General features: G+C 44.0%; 1 protein-coding gene across 2 annotated transcripts in view; it reads left to right on the forward strand.

Annotated features, from left to right (window-relative positions):
- Positions 1-18356, forward strand: part of DYNC1I1 (dynein cytoplasmic 1 intermediate chain 1) — a 389139-nt gene that overhangs the window by 249362 nt on the left and 121421 nt on the right. For both annotated transcript variants that reach the window (XM_055420462.2, XM_055420463.2), the window contains one exon: positions 2358-2483. In XM_055420462.2, the coding sequence (XP_055276437.2) occupies positions 2358-2483 (126 nt within the window). The remainder of the gene's footprint in view (positions 1-2357; positions 2484-18356) is intronic.

The following is an 18356-nucleotide window of genomic DNA, read 5'->3' on the forward strand; positions in this document are numbered from 1 at the left end:
GCTTAATTATTTTTGATAGGGAAAGAAAAGCTGATGTTCAAATTTTTACTGACAAATTTATGTTAAATAATAATATACAGTATAGTGAATAAGAAGGAAAAAGAACTAAACTACCCGTGAGCAAAGAGTGGTATGATCTGCTATAATCCTGATAATCCTGATAGTATATTTAATAGGGCTGCTTTATGGAAATCCCGGGTAGGAATGACATTTTCATAAAATGTACTCTAACTCATCAATACCTGCCGTGAGATTCAACCTGTTTATTTCTAACTCTCAACACAGAGTTCGTGTATGGTGAGTAGGTATTTCTACTTGCTGTAGAGTCCTCTTAGTTATTTTACTACTTGAGTTTCTTTTACTTGAGCTTTTAATTGTTGGCATTATTTAACAGCAAAGGATTAAAGATAGGATCTTGCTGCTGAGCACAGAGTCGCTAACATAAAAAAGAGTATTTGTAATTCAGTAGATTTTGGCACAAGTTTATCGTGCTAGGACTTACTAGGCCTGGATTCAGAGGTCAATAAAACCAAGCCCCTATACTCAAAGAGCTTTCAATCTCGTCATGGACATAGGCCGGGAAAAGCCATAATACAGTTTGACACGTGCCTTAATAGGGGGACACAAGTAATGCTAAGGGGCCTGATGAGAGGCAATGAGGGGTAGTGAATGATTAAGTAGGATTGTCTGGAGGACTTGATGCCTATGTGGAGTCTTAACGAATAAGTTAATAATGTAACCAACACAGGAGAGGCTTTTCTATGAGAGTGTCAACTCATGGTACAGAGGCTGTACCCATGAACCTCAGAACTAGCCCAGTGAGGCCGGGTCAGTAGGGGTTGGGAGGAAAGAGGGTAGGTTGTAAGAGATTAGGCAGAGAAAGTAGAAGCTAACAGATCATGTGTGCTCAGTCGCTCAGTCATGTCCAACTCCTTGCAACCCCATGGACTGTAGCCCTCCAGGCTCCTCTTTCCATGGGATTTTCCAGGCAAGAATACTGGAGTGGGTTACCATTGCCTCCTCCACGAACAGATCATGAAGGATCCTAAGTGACCTAGGTTTTATCTTGAAAGTAATGATGAGCCATTAAACTATTCTAAGCAGAGAAGTGACTTAGCCAAGTACATGTTTTGTAAAGTCGTATTGACAAAGGATGGAGAGTGGAGTAGGTGAGGGCGGGGCCTGGCAAGCCGAGAAGCAGAAAGTCATTTAAAATGCTGTTGTCTTCATCCAGACAAGAAATTCATTTAGGAGGCTCCGACCTTACGGGTAGAAAGAAGCATTCGTTTGAAAGGCACTGAGGAGTGCTGGAACAGCGTGTGAAGAGAGAGGGGGGAGTAGACATGAACACAGGGCGTCCGGTCCAGACAGCACAGAGTCCTATGGGCTGGATGTTGAGACGCGGGAAGAGTAGTCGGCTTTTGTAGAAGGCAGCGAGCTCATTTTCCTGTGCCTTGCATCTGATGTGTCTAACAGCCTGGAGAAATCTCCAGTAGCTGTGAAATATGCACCTCAGAGAGAGATCAAGCCCAGAGATAAGTATGTGAACGTTGTCAGTATATGAACACCAATTAAAGCTCTTGATGAGATGACCAGGGAAGAGTGTGTAAACAGAGACCTACAAGAGGACAGAAAGCAGCCCTGGCCCCCCACAGGTAATAGAAGGAACTGTAGAGGCTCAAAACAGCGGTTCAGAGAGTGGGAGAGAAAGGTGTGATGGAAGCCAACACAGGAGAAAGGAGAAGTAGCCCAAACGTCAGCTACCCCAGAGAGGTTCCGCAGTGTGTGTAGTTTGGTGGTTACTGGCGACTGTGACAAGCACATGTGGAATCTTGTGGGTAGAAACCAGATTGCAGTGGGTTCAGACACGAAGTTGGTACTAAGTACGTGCTGTGCTGTGCTTATAATCGCTCAGTCGTGTCCAACTCTTTATGATCCCGTCAACTGTAGATCAGGCTCCTCTGTCCATGGGATTCTCCAGGTCAAGAATACTGGAATAGGTTGCCATGTCCTCCTCCAGGGGATCTTCCCAACCCAGGGATCGAACCCACATCTCCCGCATTGCAGGCGGATTCTTTACCATCTGAGCCACCAGGGAAGCCCTAGTATACTGGAGTGGGTAAACTATCCCTTCTCCAAGGGATCTTCCTGACCCAGGAATCAAACCAGGGTCTCCTGCATTGCAGGCAGATTCTTTGTCAGCTGACCTACCAGGGAAGCCCTGGTATGAAGTATGCCACAGCTTAAAAAGAAAGTACCATTTCATGTGTGTACTATAGCATGCCTCTGTTGGAATAAGAATCTTTCCCTTGTGTTGTCATCTTGGCATAACCCATCCTGTGACTTCTTCCGTTTAGTACCCTGAGCTGATGGTCGCTTCCTACAACAACAACGAAGATGCTCCCCATGAACCAGATGGAGCAGCCTTGGTTTGGAACATGAAGTTTAAGAAAACCACACCAGAGTACGTCTTCCACTGTCAGGTAGGAGTCAGCATTGTAAAAATAACTGACATTGCCTATGAGACCAAATATAGCTCTTGCTGCCTTGCATCTATTTCATGTGGAGAAGAAGCACTGAATTTAAAAATGACATTGTTGACAATTTTGGAAAATTCCCCCACAGAAACCTAATGTTTTGGGAAAGTGGCCACCCTCTCCAAACAGTTAGGAAGCCTGACTGGGGACTGTGTGTCATTTTCTTTCTATTTAAAACAGCGCCATGAGGATGAGTTTATAAAGGCCTCGCACTTAGGAAGAAATCCGGGTGTTCCACTTCCTCTGCTTAGCAGGAACATATGTTTGCCCACCCACGTGGACATCCTCAGAGCAAGAGCATTTTAAGTTTCCTCCTCTCTCTGAAATGCAGTTCAATGTGATTTCACCAGTTTTAAGTTGACAGACACCATCTTACTTCACAGAAAATAATACTTTGGTAGCCAGTTTGCTGCTGTTGCTAAGTCACTTCAGTCGTGTCCGACTCTGTGTGACCCCGTAGACGGAAGCCCACCAGGCACCCCCGTCCCTGGGATTCTCCAGGCAAGAACACTGGAGTGGGTTGCCATTTCCTTCTCCAATGTGTGAAAGTGAAAAGTGAAAGTGAAGTCGCTCGGTCATGTCTGACTCGTAGCGACCCCATGGACTGCAGCCTACCAGTCTCCTCCGTCCATGGGATTTTCTAGGCAAGAGTACTACTTCACAGAGAATAATACTTTGGTAGCCAGTTTAGGGGAAGGTTTATCACCCTCTTTCTTGAATTGTTGAGAAATATAGATACTGTTTCTGGTTTGCAACTAGTTTGGGATATTTTACTGCTTGTGTCTGCTGACACATCAGTCCACTCCTCCATTCAACACAACACAGGCTGAAAGTAGGAACAATTGCCCTGTTGCCATGGCTCTGCTGAAATAATAGGCCTTGGTAGTGGCCAGTGTACCAACCCCGGTATTAATGCCCCTCTCCTATGATTATGCACAGGAAAATGCAAACAAACATTCTAGCTCAAAGTTTCAGTTCCTCAGATATTACAATTCAGAGGTCCTGAGTGGCGGATTACTCTGAAAACAAATACACCCGTTGAAGAGAGTTGGTAAACCTGTTGATATTTGAAAGCTTAGTGCCATTTTATATCTAAGAGCTGAGTATCGTTTTGAACTAAAATATGTTTAGACTTTAGAATATTACCAGATATAATTTGAGGAACAAGGACTGCTGGAATAAAGGTCCTAGCTTCAACCTGATTGAGTAACCTCTAACTCTGACCATGTTTTTCTAATTTGCTATCGTAAAAACAACAAGAAGTCCTGGCCTGCATAGTAAATAACCTTTATTTTTTGAACCTTTGAAATGAGAACAGTTTTTTCTTTTTTGCTTTCTTTTTAAGATTATCAAATTTGTCAGTCTGATATGCTCTTTCTGTAAACATAGAAGCACAAAAATCCTAATTTTATTCAGTTTAAAGAGTTTTGCTGAATTACTGAGAAAATACTAAAAAGATTATGGGATAAACAGAAGCACATTTTTAAAAAAAAAAAAACAGTGCCATTTGAAGTATTTTGAATAATGTATAAGTCATATACTGAATTTTTTTAACTTTAAGAAGTGACACACTATATTGTTTTGGTCAGTGTACAAAATGTTTATCATCATCAAAAAATGTTTATTATTAACTAGCAGTAGGTCGCCTGTGACAATAGCAATTTGAGAATGTGCTTAACATTCACAACATTGCATAGTAACAGGTCAGTAGGAACTAATAAGTTGAGTGAAGACACAAATTCCAGAAGGTTTAGGAATTGACTGGAATTTTCAAATGGTGTTTTCTGACACAATGGTTAATACTAGCATTGACTCAAAAGAACATCTTTTCTTTTCGTCTGCTGCTATCTTTGGGATCGTTTACAAAAAGCTTCACCAGAATGCCTTTAACCTTATTCTTCAGTTTTAGTTCAGTTCAATTACTCAGTCGTGACCAACTCTTTGCGACCCCATGAATCACAGCACGCCAGGCCTCCCTGTCCATCACCAACTCCCGGAGTTCACTCAAACTCATGTTCATCGAGTCGGTGATGCCATCCAGCCATCTCATTCTCTGTCATCCCCTTCTCCTCCTGCCCCCAATCCCTCCCAGCATCAGGGTCTTTTCCAGTGAGTGAGCTCTTCGCATGAGATGGCCAAAGTGTTGGAGTTTCAGCTTTGGCATCAGTCCTTCCAATGAACACCCAGGATTGATCTCCCTCAGAATGGACTGGTTGGATCTCCTTGCAGTCCAAGGGACTCTCAAGAGTCTTCTCCAACACCACAGTTCAAAAATATCAATTCTTCAGCGCTCAGCTTACTTGCTTTTTAAATGCTCCAGTGTATGTGTTCTAGAAGATATGCTCTTGATTTTTTTTCAAGTCAGAAGTACTCTTAATATCCTACCAAAAGATGCTGACTAAGATATCTCTGTATTCTCCCAAATTCCTACTACTATCTTCACTTCATCTGGTGACCAGAAGCAGAATGGGAGTTCTAAACTCTACCTAGCATTCTCACTGAGAAAAGGAAGAATTCTAATACTTTTAAACTTTGGGGTTGATTAAGTGACATGTGCAAAAGGGTTGATTAAGTGCCATGTGCAAAAATCTACTGATTTAAATGTTTACCACACCTAAAAAAAAAAAAATACCTTCACACCAACGTTTATACTTATATTTGACAAAAAAACTAGGTACCATAGCCTAGCCAAGCCAACCCATAAAATTAGCCATCATACTTGGATTTCACCTCAGAGCAATCCAGGAACCTAATGCCCTTCACAACTTCTAAAGCTCTGCTGATTTCAGATCACTTTGGGCCAATAAGCAAATATACCTAGAGTGATCAACTTTGAAATTACTGGACATTGGGAGCTTTCCTTAGAGGTGAGAATAAAAAAGCAGTAATTTGAGGACATCTGATATTGATCTATGAAAATAAAAAAAGATATGAATATGTTTTGAGAATCTTCTGTTTTCATTCATTGGCGTAAGCTCCTGTTACTCCTTAGATGATAAACTGTGGCTCAGAGAGCCCATGAACTTGGGTCGATGCCTGTAAATGGCAAAGCCAGGTTTGAAGTCAGCGCCTTCTTGCCCTGAAGCCCGTGTATTGCCTTGTGCTGCTCTCCTCAGGAATTCAGCCAGTTAACACCACGCAGGTATGTTGCACGGGGGTTGGGGAGGAGTGATAGAAGAAAAAAATAGGACAGAGATGTGTTTTCTATTAGTTAATCTTTGCAGTCACCTGGGCAGCTTTAAGACCTACTGATGCCTGTGTATCACCCAGAGATTCTGATTTACTGAAACCTTCACCAAAGGCCTTTATAATCTTATTTTCAGTTGCCCCCTTAAATGCTTCGATACATGTGTTTTAGAAGAACGTATACTCTTGATTTTTTTTTTTTTTACATCAAAAGTACTCTGAATATCCTACCAAAGACGTTGACTAAAATACCTCTATATTCCCCAAATTCCTACTGTTACCTTCATTTCATCTGGTGACCAGAAACTGGTGGGGGTTCTTAGCTTTACCTACCATTCTTACTGAGAAAGGGGAGAATTTTAGTCCTTTGAAACTTTGGGGTTATGAGACATATGTAAAATAACAGTCTACTGATTTAACTATTAGTCTGATTTAACTATTTGTCTGGGGTGTAGTCTAGTCATTTTTGAAAGCTTCCAAGTGAGTTGAATATGCAGAAATAGTTGAAAACTCCTGCTATGTAGAGGAGAGATGAATAAAGGGAGTGATCAGTGATGAGACTAGTTGGCTTCTTCATTGGAACGTATGCCCATCATTCTTTTTTCCCCTTTGACCCAAACTAGAGTGGAATTCGGAGAAGGCAATGGCAAGCCACTCCAGTACTTTTGCCTAGAAAATCCCATGGATGGAGGAGCCTGGTAGGCTGCAATCCATGGGATCGCTATGAGTCGGACGTGACTGAGTGACTTCACTTTCACTTTTCACTTTCACACATTGGAGAAGGAAATGGCAACCCACTCCAGTGTTCTTGCCTGGAGAATCCCAGGGACGGGGGAGCCTGGTGGGCTGCCGTCTATGGGATCGCACAGTCGGACACGACTGAAATGACTTAGCAGCAGCAGAGTGGAATTTCTTGCTTTTGCCCCTCTGATGCCCTGCCACCTGACCCTATTTGAGAAATTTCCTACCCATCTCCCTGCCCCTTCTTAGCACACCCCCTTCCCCCACACACTTATTCCCTCTGGCTCACTGATTGCTGGGATCTGCTTCTGTGGTGGTCAGAAGAGCAAGAGTTTTGCCAGGAGGGCATTCAACCGTGTTGAACATGACACAGCCTGTGCTGGACAGTACCATTTCTCTTGGGATAGTGACCCATCTTGCCATAGTTGATCTTGATGAAGTTTGAATTACCACCAAGTAAGCAACAGTGGTTGCAGAAAGAAAAAGTGCTGTGATCTGAGTATGGCTGAGCTGTTGGGAGACCAAAGCAGGGTTAACTTGGACAGCCAGGGAAGGTGCACTTGACTTAGTGGGTGGAGGTGAGGTGGAGGGAAGAAGTAACAGGACAGTTTGGTTACCATGAAGTAGCCATGGTAGTTCAGGGGGAATTTGGAGTGGCCACAGAACTAAAAATAGTGACGTGTAGAAGTGTTAGCCACTCAGTTGTGTCTGATGCTTTGCACCCCCATGGACTGTAGCCCATCGGGCTCCTCTGTCCATAATTCTCCAGGCTAGAATATTGGAGTGGGTAGCCATTCCCTTCTCCATGGGGTCTTCCCAACCCAGGGATGAGACATTGGGGAAACCAAACCCTCCACTCACTGACCTCTCGCTGTCTTTGTTACGCCCTTTCTAATCCTTAGTAGAGCTTATTTATTACAACTGGTCCTCTCTCGACACACACTCACTGAAATTGCGTAGGTTGAACTTGTTTCCACATGCTCCTATGATGTTCTAATAATTTCAAAATTAGTTTGCTTAATAAGAAAGGGGGCTGAGGGTAGGGAGGAGCTGCGAGTGCCTTATGATTGTACTTTTATCAATTTGGAATAAATGCATTAGCTGGCCATTTCTTGCTGATCTCTGCCAATTCTCCATGTTTTTGGAAAGTGTATATAGTTGCAAACAAATCCTGTGACTCAGAAAAACATCATTTGAGGCACTCGAAAACAAATGCACAAGATGCAGACATCAGTTCAGTGTTCCTTTGCGAAAACTGACAGGCTTTTATCCTAATGGTAAAAAGATTGCAGGAGGAAGGCTCCTTTCTCTCTGAAAATAGCAAGGCCAAATACCCTCTACTTTCGTGGGCAGTATTCTGTCTTTACTAAACTGAATTTTTAGTATGGGCTCCGGTTCTGCATTTTCTATTTTCATTTCAGTAAGAGCCATCCGTACTTGGAAAATATCAGTGGACTCTGCATAGAAGTCAGTCACTGGTCCCCGCCACACCATCTGGCAGCACTGCTGCTGCCTTCTGTAGTGGCTTCCCCACACTGTCATTAGATTATGCATCTGACCACCCTGCATTGCTTACCCTGGTGTGGTCTTTCTCTTTTAAAACAGAATGAGTAGAATCAGAAATACATATCTTAGAATTAGCTGCATTGAGGAAAGTGGAAAAGCTATATTTAGAGGCTTGACTTTGTCAGAGGTTTTTATTTTTACTTTTATTTTTTTTCCCCAATTTGGTTTCTTTGTCCTTGGCATTCTCTTCTTGAGGATTATCTGACAATGACCTGAAATTGACATACACCCAAGTCGCTCCTATTTTGGGGGTTGGAGGGGGAAGCAGAATGTGAAGTGGGGTTCATACCAACTAACCTCATTTGTGCCCCTGTTTATAATCCTCAGCTGACTTTTTCCGCATCTTCTCTTCTCATTAAGGTTCTGTAAAGATTACAGGTGAGATTGCAGTGACAGCTTTAGCCATTCAGCATCTGGTTCTGCATGAGGTTGCTGCAGACCTCCCTGGGGGGAGTGATGGGAATGCGGGCTGCTGGTGGGGGGATTGGACACAGTGGACAGGCAGCTCTGTTCCTGGCTGACCACACTGCTGAGTGACCGCGTGGCAGTTGGTGAGGCATTGTCGTCATGTCATAGAAAGGAGACTTCCTCCAACTCTGGTGGAGCTGTGAGGTTTATTGCAATAAACTTGATTTCTTCTCCCATCAACTTTTGTCCCTTCCCTAGCCCAGATTGTGGTATGTAATCTAAATATCAAAACAGTTACGGACACAAAGATATACATTAATTTCAAAGAATTTCCCAAGGTATTTTTATGACCAGAACAGTGTTAAAATTTGACTTAAGGATTCTTTTTTAGTTAAGGGAGTGTAACTTCCTTATGGCCTGACTAATTTTTTTAAGTTATTTTCTAAACTTTTCAATGTGAAAAGTAGTTGTTCTTTAGTCGCTGCTGCTGCTACTGCTGTCACTTCAGTCGTGTCCGACTCTGTGCGACCCCATAGGTGGCAGCACACCAGGATCTCCCATCCCTGGGATTCTCCAGGCAAGAGTACTGGAGTGGGGTGCCATTGCCTTCTCCAATGCGTGAAAGTGAAGTTGCTCAGTCGTGTCCAACTCTTAGCGACCTCATGGACTGCAGCCTACCAGGCTCCTCCGTCCATGGGATTTTCCAGGCAAGAGTACTGGAGTGGGTTGCCATTGCCTTCTCCCCTTTAGTTACTAAGTCATGTCTAACTCTTTTGTGACCTCATGGACTGTAGCTTTTCAGGCTCTTCTGTCCATGGGATTGCCCAGGCAAGAATACTGGAGTGGGTTGCCATCTTCCCCTCCAGGGTATCTTCCTGACCCAGGGATGAACCTGCATCTCCTGCATTAGCAAGCAGATTCTTTGCCACTGAGCCACCAGGGAAGCCCTGTTACTCTGTAGAGGTCAGAAAAGAGAAGGGATGAATGAATAGAAAACAACTATATCCCAATAAATTTGAAAAAAAAAAATTGACAGCTAGGGTTATGTATTCAATATGAATTCCCGGGATGACAAAGTGAGGGCACATATTAGGTGCTCAGTGACTGGAGAATGAACTCCATGGACAAGGATGTGCTGATGAATGTAAGACCAAGTTTTCAAAGGCAATGCAGGATGGAGAGACTCCAAAGAGCAAACCAGCATCGTTGGTTGTATAGATTGTGAGATGCATTTTGAAGTACATAATTATGGGTTATTAAGGAGTTCATGTGACACAAAGGTAGAATTAAACTTTTACGTAAAAGATTCAGGTTATAAGGATCAGACAAGAACAGCAGCAGCACAGCAGTGCTATTTTGTGTCTTTAGGAGAAAGCACACGGTGATAGCTCAGTTGGTTAGAATCCACCTGCAATGCAGGAGACACCAGTTCGATTCCTGGGTCAGGAAGATCCACTGGAGAAGGGATAGGCCACCCACTCCAGTATTCTTAGGCTTCCCTGGTGGTTCAGCTGGTAAAGAATCTGCCCGCAATGCGGGAGACCTGGGTTCGACCCCTAGGCTGAGAAGATCCGCTAAAGAAGGGAAAGGCTACTCACTCCAGTATTCTGGCCTAGAGAATTCCATGGACTGCATGGAGTTGCAAAGCGTCGGACGTGACTGAGCGACTTTCACTTCAGTTTCACACGGGAATTTACATGTACTTGCTGAAATAAAATGCAGACACTTGGAAACTCTTCGCCAATTGAGTATGACTGGTCCGACGAGAGAGGCTTGAGCTAGACACTGATTCTTATTAAATCAAACAGCAGGAACTTTTCTTTTTCTGTTTCAACCCAGGAAGCTGGCAGCAGAGAAACTGCCTTGCCAGCTTTCATTCTTTATCTGCCTGCTTTCTAGAATCTTTGCTAAAAATTAACATAAGAAGAAGCAAAACTGATCATTAGGATACATCTAGGGATATTATTAGTTATTGGCAGGATTATAACAAAGAGATAGTATCAGGGGCGATTCTTCATCTGAAAATAGCATTGAAGGAGCTGTATGACAAGTGACCAAGCGAGCTGTTATTACGTGCAAGGGCTGCTGTAAAAGAGAGTCCATCTTTGAACAACTTATTTTTAAATTGTTTCCTTTGTCTTGCCATGTCATATTGCAACTGATCAAGCTGACAGTATTATTACAAAGCTACCTGAGATTTATTAACGTTTGCTCTGCCCCACTGATGTGCACATAGGTTGGAGGCATAGAAGTCACTGTTGAAGATTTTATTCAGTCCCCTAAATGCCCGTCTGACTTGGCAGCAGCAGCATCTTGCCATGCACTGTGCTAAAACGGTCTGAACTGGGCTTTCTGCAGTTGTGCTTCATCCAGGAATTTCCCAAGAATCATTGGTGCTGTGCAGGGAGCTCCAGGAAACAGCATGAGTGAGGTTTCCAGCCTGTAACTCTGCTTGTCCTCACCACCCTGCCCCCGGCCATTCACTGAAGTCCCAAGAGCTTGGTGTAATGGAAATGAGTGTTGTCAGGGGTCTGGCTTGAACGCCAATGGACATGTTTACCTCTTAGGATTATTGTGAGGAAAAAAGAGATAAAATGGAGAAGGAAATGGCAACCCACTCCGGTACTCTTGTCTGGAGAATCCCATGCACAGAGGAGCCTGGTGGGCTACAGTCCACATGGTTGCAAAGAGTTGGACACGACCGAGCATCCACACAAAAGAGATAATAGCTGTGTCGGTGTGATTAGGCTGTCATAATAATGGATCACAGACAGGGTGGCTTAAAAAGCAGAAAACAGTTTTCTCACAGTTCTGGAGCTGGTAAGTTCGAGATCAAGGTGCCAGCTGTTATGGTTTCTGGTGAGGACTCTCCCCAACTTTCAGGTGACTCCTTTTTAGGTCCGGCCTCACGTAGAGAGAGAGTGTTAGCGAGCTTTTCTCATATTTTAATACTGTGACGAGGGCCTCCCCTTTATGACCTCATTTACACCTAATTACCTCCCAAAGCGCCCATCTCCAGATAACATCGCTCTGAGTTTTAGGACCCCAACATGTGACTTTGAGGAGAACATAATCCCATAGCAATTGGTCAACATGCTTTGAAGAGACAAAAGCATTCTCTTTAAATTTGGTTGTTCCTCTATTACTGCATGATAGTCCATCTCGTGGAAGGAAGCTTAAACTTTGGTGTTCTTATTTTCCTTACTTGAGTATTTTCCAAAGAAATCTCACCTTACATATTCATCCATTCACTCATTCCTTTATCCATGCATTTACAGGGTACCCGCTATGGCCAGCTCCTCACAGCAGCAATAGGCTAGAGCTGGGAAGAGGCCATCCCCTCTCCACAAGAACTCTTCAGCGGGCCCCAGTCCCCACCACGCCCTGATTCCCGTCACCTGGCCATCTCCTCTGTTAGATCCCCGTGTGTGCTTTTTATATACAAGAGCCAAGTGAAGAGGAAGCCTGAGGCAGTTACAAAGTTCTGCCTTCACAGTCATTTACACTCGTTTCATGACTACATGAGGAGATATTTACTGAGTCCAAGGAGACAGCTGGGGCTTCCCAGGTGGCTCAGTGGGTAAAGAAACTACCTACAGTGCAGGAGATGCCAGAGATAGGGGTTCGAGTCCTGAGTTGGGAAGATCCCCTAGAGGTGGGCATGGCAACCTACTCCAGTATTCTTGCCTGGAGAATCCCATGGACAGAGGAGCCTGGTGGGCTACAGTCCATAGGTTGCAAAGAGTCAGATATGACTGAAGGGACTGAGCACAGCACAGGAGACAGCTGGGGCTTCCCTGGAGGTTCAGCAGTAAAGAGCCTGCCTGCAATGCAGGAGACCTGGGTTTGATCCCTGGGTCGGGAAGGTCCCCTGGAAGAGGGCATGGCAACTCACTCTAGTACTGTTGCCTGAAGAATCCCATGGACAGAGGAGCCTGGCAGGCTGCAGTCCATAGGACCGCAGAGTCAGACACGACTGAGCAGGCAGGGGCAGGAGGCAGTATGTATAAAGCATTCACTGTGAGGCACGAGAGTAACCTGTGGAGGTGTTATCGACTATGCAGGACTGAAAGTCTAAGATGTAACAGTCTGCACGGGACTGTCCAGACAGTATGGATTGGGGCCCCCTTTGTGTTCGGCATCTCACCTTTAGGTGCTGAATGGGGGAGGTCGTGAGTGAAGGGTGCAAGAGGGAGGGTGCAGGGGTCCGGTCGCAGGGGAGCACGGGGCGGATGTGGGGAAAAGCACTTTCTAACAGGTACAGAGTCATCTCAGTGTGTTGGTAACTGGTCCTATTGTGTGGCGACACGTGGCTGCAGTAGGATCCCTGCTAGCCTGCTTCCCCATATACAGATAGGTACAGATGCCTTGGTTTTCATGGCTTAATTACTCACACGGATTGCCTCAGGCACTGGCTTCATAAGAGTACCCACTGGTCTCTACTATAGTTCGTGTGTGTGTGTAGTCATGTCCAGTTCTTTGCAACCCCATGGCCTGTATCCCTCCAGGCTCCTCTGTCCGTGGGATTATCCAGGCAAGAATATCAGAGTGGGTTGCCATTTCCTCCTCCAGGGGATCTTCCCAACCCAAGAATTGAACCTGTGTCTCCTGCAATGGCAAGCAGGTTCTTTACCACTAGTAAAGAAGCCCACTGTAGCTCATGTGGCTGCACTGAATTCCGTAGAGACGCGCTCTGCCCTTTGCCACGCTGAGCTCACTCTGTAGACCCTGGAGCGAGAATAAGGACCATGAGGCTGACCCATGTTCTACTTTCATCTGAAACCAGATTAGCATCTCTGTTAGGAGCTGTGTCTCCTAAAGACTTGGGCTCCAGTCCCCCTGGTTGGGGCATCCATTCTCCGAAATCTTAGATTGTGATTTTCCTGTATCCTACAGTATTTTAATACAGGCAGAAGCAGGTTGAAATTATACCAGGTGGTCTCAAAGGAAAGAGAAATCTCAGAGAGACACCCCTCTCCCTCAGAGGTGTGGGTGTGGAGGATCTCACTGCAGGAAAGGAAACAGCAGCCAGAGATGGACTGTGATGAGGCCCAGACCATGTTAGTGCCCCACCGCCCTCCTCAAGAATGTTCTGGGCGGCAACCACCTCTGAGGCGGTGCCTCTGCATTGCTTTGGCATCTTTATGTTCTAAACACAGACTCAGTCTGGACTTCAGCCCATCTGTTTCTAAAGAATAGAGATCTTCCCCCTTTATGAGCTTCAGTGAAACCTTCCAGTTTGTATATGTCTTTAGGTTGCCTCATACTGTTGGATGAAAGGGTTGTAATAAATACAGGTACAGTCAGATTTCCCAACAGTCACATCATTATTATAATTTATTTTGGGCAGTGGCTCCTAGCAAAAAAGGGGATCTGTCCATTTTTTATATTAAGTTTTGAGATTATCTGAAAGCATTATTATCAAGGAATTTGTGGAAGGAGAATTTCCCTTACTTCCAGGGAAAGGTTTTCAATCATTTATTTGGCTGTGCTGGGTCTTGGCTGCTGTATGGGCTACTCTCTAGTTGTGGCACATAGACTTCTCATTGCAGTGGCTTCTCTTGTTGCAGACCACAGGCGCGAAAGGGATCTCAGTAGTTGCAGCTCCTGGGCTCTTGAGCACAGGCTCAGTGGTTGTGGTACACGGGCTTAGTTGCTCTGAAGCATTGGGATCCTCCGAGATCAGGGATAGAACCCTTGTCTCCCATATTGACAGGCGGATTCTTGACCTTTGAACCACCAGGGAAGCCCCAGGGAAAGTTCTTTTAGCCTTTGTTGTGACAAATGGTCCACAGTTTGCTTTTAGCATGCTCATATTTGATTTTGTTTTTATTTATACTTTTTAAATATGCTCACTAGTAGCCAAAGAATTAAACAAGATGTTGCTTTCTTAGGCAAAGATTTAGCTTAGTTGGTTTTTAGTTATGATCTCCTCTTAAATGTACTGAGTTCATATGTTACATCTACAAACCATTATGGCCATAATCACTTTATACTTTTGGTAGTTGCTGCTCTTTAAACTTGATATGTTTTCTTCTTTTAACTTGTTTAAAAAGTATTTCTAGTACCTATGTACAGGGAGGTGTGTTTCTTAACATAATGTTGAGTAGTTAAAATTAATTTTATCCTTTGTATACAACAGAGACCTTTGTTTCTTTAAGTTTGTTGTAAATATGATCTTCTGAAAAGAGAAAGGGACAAGAGCAAAAGTGTACCCAAGTGCCTGCATGCACACACCCAAGACTCTCAAATCCTAGTCAAAAGCTATATTTCATAAAAGAGAATTACAGCAATGTTGATGGCTTGCCAAAACCTCAAGCAGTGACAGAATCCACAGAGTGTCCTGGAAGGGTTGCCTTTGCAAAGCCGTGCCTCTCCAGATGGTTTGGATTAGAGATGTTTAAAAACACATGGCAGCATTAGTTTGGTTTAGAATTCAGAGTTAATTTGGTAGATAAAATAATGCAAATTTGAAACCCTAGCCTGTGTATCAGAAAAATCATCAAATCTTATGATTGCTCTTAGGGGAGGTTGGCATGTGATGTGTTGATTTTTTAAATGATCTAATTGAAATAATAAAATTAGGCAAGAAGGGATTTTAAAAAGGGATCGAAAATACAAGAGTCTAAGTAAAAACTTTCTTCTCTGCAGAATATTTACTCTTTTAAGCTGTCATATCCAATCAATTTGTATGGGATTCGACAGCCAATTGTCATTTCCTGAGATAGACTACGTAAAGTGGTTGTGTTACAGACACAGCATGGGGAGGGAAAAATGGAAAAAGCAATTCTGGAGCATGGTGGAAGAGGGGCCAAAATGTGCTTAGAGCCCAGAAAGTGTGGCCAGGACCCCCTCACCGTGCTAACAGTAGCAGATAAGCAGCTTATACCCAAGGCTTTCCCTTTGGCTTATTCAGCCCTTCTCCCTGAACTTGCTGTTGTTGTTTGGTCACTAAGTCACATTCGACCCTTCACGATCTCAGGGACTGCAGCATGCCAGGTCCCCCTGTCCTCCACTGTCGCCTGTCCATTGAGTCAGTGATTCTATCCAACCATCTCATCCTCTGCCACCCACTTCTCCTGTTGTCTTCACTCTTTCCCAGCATCAGGGTCTTTTCTGATGAGTCGACTCTGCATCAATTGGCCAAAATGTAAGAGCTTCAGCCCCTGTCCTTCCAGTTGATATATTTCTGAAGGAGAGTGCTGTTGGTCTACATTTTAGTGAAGCATTTTGCCATGTGTGTGGTTCATAATCTTAGTGGGGCTCTGTATGTACAGTGAGGTGGCATGCTGTCTTTGTTCTCTGGCATGAGAAGTATAACAATTACCCCAGGGCCCCAGAAAGCTCTGTCGCTAAAAGCCCAGCTCCTACTGTCCCCTTCCATATGTCTCAAATCAAAAGTGTCCCACCCTCTGATCCCACAGCGGGGCAGCTGGCAAATGACTCTTGGAAGAGAACTTCTATATGGGAACAGTATTCATTGAATGATGTCTATTATTGTGTATGCTACCTGCAGCACAAATGAAAGCATTCAGCTATGTTAAAATTGCCACTAGAAGAATGTTCGTCCAAGAGCTCAAAGCCTTTCAGAAAATACAGGACAAAGATGCTACAAAAATGGAACCTGAAGGTTTCGAACAACAGCTGATGGGCTTCTAAGGGCTTGCCTCTTAAAAGAGGCACAGTGTTTCACTCCCCCAGAAGGGAACACATTTTGAGCATTTTCTCAGTGTAAAGATTAGAATTGCAGCTCTTAAGGTCTGGAAAGAGCTCCACAATCAAAGCAAATGTGCTCCTTTAGCCACAAAGTATACACACATACAAGAATGTGAGGGAGCGTGGTCAGGTACTGTGAGCAGAGTTTTTGTGGGCTCATGGAGATTTCCCGTAATTAATTTAGTTTTAGCAGCAAAGACATTGTATTAGCCAATCTTAACTACTGATTCAGAGTTCTACATCCACACCCACTTAATATTTGTAACCAGGGATTGTATTTTCGTTTCATCGTCTAATCATTTAAAAAAAAAAAAATGGAAAGGCAAACCCCAGCTAAGTCCAATTACCATTCTAAGATAGACTAACCATGTTCTGCTGTGTTGTGTGGGGAAAGGATTGTTTTTTGCTTTTCATTTTGTTTTTTGGGTGTTTGTTTCTCATTTGAAAGTGTTAGTCACTCAGTTGTGTCTGAGTCTTTGAGACCCCGGGGACTGTAGCCCACCAGGCTCCTCTGTCCATGGGATTCTCCAGGGAGAATACTGGAGTGGGTTGCCATTTCCTTCTCCAGGGGATCTTCCTGACCCAGGTATCTAACCCAGGTCTCCTGCATTGCAGGTAGATTCTTCACCACCTGAGCCACCAAGGAAGCCCTTTATTTCTCATATGAATTAATATTTTTTCCATAGGACCTATTCATATATAGAACTGTAGAACCTCAGGGTTTGAAGAAGCCTTCATGGACCAGCTGCCTTTTCAATGCCTGAATTCTCCTCAATGGTTCCCTTTTCCCCTGCCTAGTCATCGTCTTGCCTTGTCGAACATGGCTCATGCTCCTGTCCGGGGCAAACCACCCCCTCTCTGGCCAGGTCTGCAGCAGAATAATATTCCATCCTAAAGGACTGCTCATCGCAGACAGAATCACCTTGGAATGTCAAAGGGAGCAAGCCCCAGAGTAGGGCAGCACCTTTGGGCTGCTTTGGGGGTAGGAAAGTACAATGCTGTCTGCCCTCCCCCACCCCTCCTCATGGGTCTTTCCACCTTCATCCTCACCTGCTTCCTTTCACATCGTGTTGTCAAAGGCATTGACAACATGTGTCAACCCATTGTCCCTGAAACTCTTGAAAAGACTTCTCTTGGAGGAAGGTGCTTAGGGAAGTGCTACATATTCCCCACCAACCTGCTTGTACCTGTGTTCTGCATCCCCACTCCTGCCAAGCCACACTTTTGAGCGATGCCCTCTACCTGTTTCTTGACATTTTCTTTAATATCCTTGGTCACATTGTGAGGTGAGGACTTGCTAAATTTCAGAAATGGGTTTCACCTGATTTCCACTTTGACTAATGAAAGTTGTAGAGACAGGCTAAACACAAAACTCCTGCCTTTAGAACATTACAGTGTGTTCTCCCCTTTGTATGAGGGACATCTGAGCCAAGTTCTATAAAACATCACCAACTTGGAGAAAGAGGAATCTTCACATATATATATATATATGTGTGTGTGTGTGTGTGTCAGGTCCTCTTATATAATATCTGATATAATAATGCCCTGCTGATATGGGGCATTGTTAGTCTTGGTGTTAATGTATTTTCATTTCTGTATGTGATAACCTGAACTAGTAAATAAACATTGGGGGCCTGACTTTGATGAAGAGTTGAGAAGTTTCTGTTTTTTATGTATGATGGTTTATAAATGGACATTTATGAAATCCTTGAGGAACTTAGAAACTATTCCCCCACACAACTCATTTATTAGCAAGGATTATTTTCACTGAATAAAGAGAAACCAGTTAGCCTCTATTCCGTTCCGTCGCTCAGTCGTGTCCGACTCTGTGACCCCGTGGACTGTAGCCTACCAGGCTTCTCCATCCATGGGATTCTCCAGGCAAGAATACTGGAGTGGGTTACTGTTTCCTTCTCCAGGGGATCTTCCCGACCCAGGGATCGAACCCGGATCTCCCGCATTAGAGGCAGACGCTTTAACCTCTGAGCCACGAGGGACGCCTCTATTAGTCTGTAATAATACCACAGCTTGCTAGGTAGGTCTCGTGTTCTAGGAATAATGTCAAAATAAATGGGAAAGGAGTCCCTTGAGCTTCACAGACCCATATTATTTCAAAACCAAATGAAATGTATTTCCCTCAAAACGCTTATGGATAAGTTGTCCATATCATGGAAACTTCTCCAGAGAGGCCCAAGACTATTG

This window comes from Moschus berezovskii, chromosome 3 (genome assembly GCF_049115385.1).
Source record: "Moschus berezovskii isolate FMDL1 chromosome 3, NW_MosBer_1.0, whole genome shotgun sequence".
Classification (NCBI taxonomy): Eukaryota; Metazoa; Chordata; class Mammalia; order Artiodactyla; family Moschidae; genus Moschus; species Moschus berezovskii.